The sequence below is a fragment of the Montipora capricornis genome, chromosome 6, assembly GCF_036669925.1.
Source record: "Montipora capricornis isolate CH-2021 chromosome 6, ASM3666992v2, whole genome shotgun sequence".
In the NCBI taxonomy this organism is placed as follows: domain Eukaryota; kingdom Metazoa; phylum Cnidaria; class Anthozoa; order Scleractinia; family Acroporidae; genus Montipora; species Montipora capricornis.
The window spans coordinates 37826208-37831440 of NC_090888.1; the positions used below are offsets into that span (position 1 = coordinate 37826208).

The window sequence follows — 5233 nt, forward strand, 5'->3', positions numbered from 1 at the left end:
TGTAACACAAGAAACAAAAAAAAGAACAAATGGGAACAGTCACCGTATAAGCTTGTGATTTCCATCCATTTGCCACAATGACAACGAAGAGGAAACGCTGTAAACTCTTCTTCGAATGGGGTTAAGGGATCTCAACCTTTCGCCAACAGGGTCAGTTCTTTTCAAGGAACTCCTCAACCTTGACCTTTGAACTCGTATACCTTGTGATGCCAGGCAGCCCTCTGTTGTTTTCATGCCTGAGCAATACAGCAAAAGAAGAATTTAGTGCCCTTCGTGATGTTGGGTTTGAGGGTTTCTGAAAAGTTACAAAGGTCAATGTCACGCAATGTGTTGTTTCAAGAATTTTCTAGGACTGTGGCTCATCAATTTCAAAAAAGTCCTGCATTTTGAAGTTTATGTCACTTCTTCGAGTCTAATGATCAAAGTTTTCAATGATCATAAACCTCTTGTTTTTCTTCACAAGTTAAAGGACAAGAACCAACGATTGCTGAGGTGGAGTTCGATGCTTCAAGAGTGCGACTTGGATATAGCACACAAAGGAAAAGGCTAACGTGATTCCTGACTGTCTTTAAAGAGTGTGAATGTGGGAACACATCAAAGAAAGTTCTACAACTTCCTTTTTTCTGAAGAGGGGGAGTGTTACAAGGATTGAAATTATCTGGAAAATTCGCAAAGGTCAATGTCATGCAATGTGTTGTTTCAAGAATTTTCTAGAACTGTGACTCATCAATTTCAAATTGTCTCTGACTCAAAAAGTTTGAAAATAGAGTTTATTGTAATAGCTGTGAATGGTTACTTTTGTAAACTTCTAGACTCTCTTCAGATAGTTATATAAGGGACTCTCTAGTCAGGTGGTTTGCTTTGTTCTGATTCTGGACTTAGTTCCCTGTCTGTGATTTCCAAGTGATACGGTGCGACAAGTGACAAGTAAAGGGATTTTCCCGTTCGTGTGTGATTCAGACATTCTGCTGTCAGTTGGTTTCTGTGAAGTGCGATGCTGTGAAGGAAGTGTCCAGGAGATTTCGTCAAAAAGAAGGACAGTACTTTGCCTGTGGTCAGATAAGCGTAGAGAAGTATCCAGTTAAAGTGCCTATGAAAATATTTTTTTTTCGCATACATCAAAAATATTAGGTTCTTTAACATTGAATTTGATGTTTTAAAGGATTGGAAACGTTGCAAAGTCACCTTTTTAGAGCGCCAAAGTTTTGTTCATCGCGCTAAAAAGTGGTTTATTTTACTGCACGGCCAAAACGATCATATTACAAGGCTGTGACGTAGAAAGGTTTGCAGTAATGCGGTATCATCATGGCGAACGTGAGAGCTTTGAAAACCTAGTAAAAGGACAGAAGGAATCATCAGAAGCCTCCCACACTTTGTTCCAGTCCTGAGGCCATAGATGCATTCTACAAGGCTCTGGATGAGGCAGTAAACAGGACACCTAGCACTGAGAGACTTTTCCTCCTAGGATATTTCAATGGTAGAGTAGGTGCAGACCACAATGCTTGGTCATCTTGCCTTGGCTCTCATGGCACTGGAAAAATGAATGAAAATGGCCAGAGGCTTTTGGAGATGTGCTGCCTCCACGGACTTTGTGTCACCAACACCTTCTTTGCTGGCAAAGACCATCACAACGTTTCCTGGAGACATCCCATATCAATACACTGCCACCAACTTGACCTCATCATCACCAGACGCAAAGACCCGAACTGTGTTCTACACTCTTGCAGCTACCACAGTGCAGACTGTAACACAGATCACTCCCCCCTCATTGCCAGCAAAGTGAAATTCATCCCCAAAAAGATCCACCACTCAAAGACCAAAGGTAAACCGAGGATCAACACCTGCTGTATAGGACACAGCGAAAAGACGGAGCTCTTCCTCAAAAACCTCAACGAGGCCTTGGAAATACCTCCTGAAGATGACACTGTGGAATCCAAATGGTCCATTATCCGTGATGCCATCTACAACTCTGCTAAATCTGCCTAAGGAAAGCGTGAGTGAAAGAGTGCCGATTGGTATGAGGCAAACTGGGAAGAACTGGAACCCCTCACTGAAGTCATGAGGAAGGCTCTACTTGAGTATAAGAACAACCCAACTCCCAGCACCCTCAACATCCTTCACACTGCAAGCAATACTGCTCAGCAGGCCGCGCGCCGCTGTGCCGAAGAATACTGGCTCAACTTGTGCAACAACATCCAGCTGGCCGCAGACATTGGCAATGTGAGAAGGATGTACGAGCGTATCAAGGAGGCAGCGGGCCCTACTGCAACAAAAACAGCCCCATTGAAAAGCAATTCTGGCGAGGTCATCACAGACCAGGGGAAACAGCTGGAGCACTGGATAGGGCACTACCTGGAACTGAATGCAACACAGAACGTGGTGACCGACTGCCTGAGATGGAAGAGCTCAGCAAAGCCATTGACAGCCTCGCTTCTGGAAAGTCTCCAGGTGCCAATGGCATCCCAGCCGAGATTCTGAAAACAGGGAAGGCAGTACTACTCGAGCCACTCCATCAACTTCTGTGCCTCTCCTGGGAACTTGGCTATTTACCCCAAGATATGAGAGATGCCAACATCGTCACCCTCTACAAAAACAAGAGGGATAGGAGTGAGTGCAATAGCTATCGGGGCATCTCCCTACTCAGCATTGTCGGCAAAGCATTCACCCGGATGGTCTTGACACGCCTACAGCGCCTTGCGGAGCAAATCTACCCTGAGTCTCAGTGCGATTTTCGCTGCCGGAAGATCAACGGTGGATATGATTTTCTTGATGCGTCAGTTACAAGAAAAGTGCAGCAAGCAGCAGATGCCTTTGTACCTGGCCTTCATTGACCTAATGAAGGCATTTGACCTCGTGAGCAGATATGGCCTCTTCGAACTCCTGCGGAAAATAGGATGCCAACCCCCCAAGACTGCTAGGCAAGACAACATCTTTCCACAAGGGCATGCACAGCACTGTGTGCTTCAATGGAGGAACCTCCGCGCCCTTCCCAGTCAGCAGCGGAGTTAAGCAACGCTGCTTGCTTGAGCCAACCTTGTTTGGCATCTTCTTCTCCATGCTACTGAAGTATGCTTTCAAAGATTGTACAGAGGGCGTCTACCTTCACACACGCAAAGATGGTAACCTGAGGGCCCTTGGCAGCCTTGGCATTGGGGGAACGGTTATTGAGTGGTACAGGTCGTATCTGTCGGGGCATGGCCAATGTATATCTGTTCGTGGATGTACTTCCGAGAGGTTTAATCTGGACTGTGGTGTACCGCAAGGCTCCTGCCTTGCACCTTTGCTGTTCTCAATCTACACCAGTTCTCTGCTGAGTATTGTCCAACACCTCTTGCCTACAGTCCACTGCTACGCGGATGACAATCAGCTCTATGTATCTTTCAGCCCAGCAGATGAGAATGGTCAGTCTGATGCTATCGCTGCTATGGAGATTTAGAGTGAGAAGGAACTAGATGCACGAAAATCGACTCTTGGTGAATGAGACTAAAACTGAGTTTCTGTTGATTGGAACGAGGCAGCAGCTCACTAAAGTCAATGTAGATCATGTGAAAGTTGGTAATGCAGATATAGTCCCGCACTCACCAGTCAAAAATGTCGGAGTGTGGTTAGATTCGAATCTGTCTATGGTAGAGCACAGAGTTCCGAGGCATTTTTTCATTTATATAACATTCGTAGAATTAGAAAATATCTTGGAAACATGGAAACCCTGATTCATGCTTTTGTATCTAGCAGAATTGATTATTGTAACAGTCTATTGTATGGTGTGCCTAACTGCCACCTACATAAGTTGCAGCGGGTACAAAATGCGGCCGCGTGCCTTATATTTGAAGAAAGCAACTAACACTGTAAACATATAAAAAGGAATTTTTTAATCATTCTTCACTGTAACTGATGAAGGTCATACAACCGAAACGTTTTACACTGCATTAAATCTTTTTACTTTTTAAGTCATCAGAAGTTGTCCGTCCACTGGCCTCTTTTAACTTTTATACAATTTTTACATGCCGTGGTTTGGACTGCGTATCTCTTTGAGATCCTCCTGGTGGCCTGGCACCTTCATTGGCTCAGGAAGCCCATTTAAACTGCTATATATATATATATATCTTATACTTTTTACTTGTATTTGTATATTTAAATTTACATTTACATTTGTATTAAGATCATATTGTAATGCGCAATTGAAAATTAATATTGATAATTGCGCAATAGATATTAATAAAACTATTATTATTGTAATTATTATTATTATTATTAATTATAACCTCTTCAACCTCGCACAACTCCGAGCTAAGACAAAAGTACAGAAAGTCCTCATCCGCGAACTGTTTTTTGCTGATGCTGATCTAGCAACACATGGTGAGGCTGAACTTCAAAGCCTCATGAACCGCTTCTCCCATGCCTGTAAGCAATTTGGACTGAACATCAGCCTGAAAAAGACCAACGTCATGGATCAAGACACCAACGACCGACTGTCAATATCCATTGATGGGCACCACCTGGAGGTTGTAGAGAGCTTTACCTACCTGGGCTCCACAATGTCCAACACCCTGTCACTGGATGCAGAGCTCAACTCTCACATTGCCAAAGCCTCAGCCACTTTGGCTAAGCTCAAGAAGAGAGTCTGGACCAATAGCCGCCTGACTGAGAAGACAAAACTGAAAGTGTACAAGGCGTGTGTCCTTGGCACCCTCCTGTAAGGTAGTGAAGCTTGGATGACATATGCCAGATAGGAGAAGTGACTGAAAAGCTTCCACCTCCACTGCCTCAGACGCAAACTGAACATCAAGTGACAAACACTGAGGTTCTTGATTGTGCAGGCATCCCCAGCATGTTCGGCGTCTGCGTTGGCTTGGCTTGGCCACATGAAGAGAATGGACCTGGGGCGAATCCCCAAAGACATTTGGTATGGAGAGTTGGCCGAAGGTACACAACGAACAGGACGCCCCCATCTGCGTTTTAAAGACATTTGCAAGCGTGACCTGAAGCTTGCAAGCATTGACCCAAACAGCTTCGAGAACATGGATGATGGCTGAGGGATGTGAAGGGGGGTAGTGCGAAATGGAGTCAAAGAAGCAGAGGGCACGCAAGCTGAAGCGCAGCATGTTAAAGGAAAAAGAAGGAAGAACAAGAACACCAGCCAAGCGGCATCATCCTTCCGCGCCAACTGCGGCAGGGACTGTCACGCACATGTGGGGCTCTACAGCGACTCCCGAAGATGCCAGCAGCTGCCTAT

At 44.9% G+C, this 5233-nt stretch overlaps 1 protein-coding gene across 1 annotated transcript; it reads left to right on the top strand.

Moving 5' to 3' along the window:
• The first annotated feature begins 3452 nt into the window (after window positions 1-3452).
• On the top strand, window positions 3453-4697 carry LOC138053854 (uncharacterized). Its single transcript, XM_068900397.1, has 2 exons — window positions 3453-3555; window positions 4348-4697. Exons 1-2 carry the CDS (start codon window positions 3453-3455, stop codon window positions 4695-4697), a joined length of 453 nt encoding a protein of 150 aa, XP_068756498.1.
• Window positions 4698-5233: the final 536 nt, after the last annotated feature.

Excerpts from the sequence above, each read along its gene's own strand:
- LOC138053854 (XM_068900397.1), top strand. The coding sequence starts at position 3,453 with ATGCACGAAAATCGACTCTTGGTGAATGAGACTAAAACTGAGTTTCTG. Across the intron at positions 3,556-4,347 it reads TGTAGATCATGTGAAAGTTG|CAACACATGGTGAGGCTGAA; the intron begins GTAATGCAGATA and ends ATGCTGATCTAG.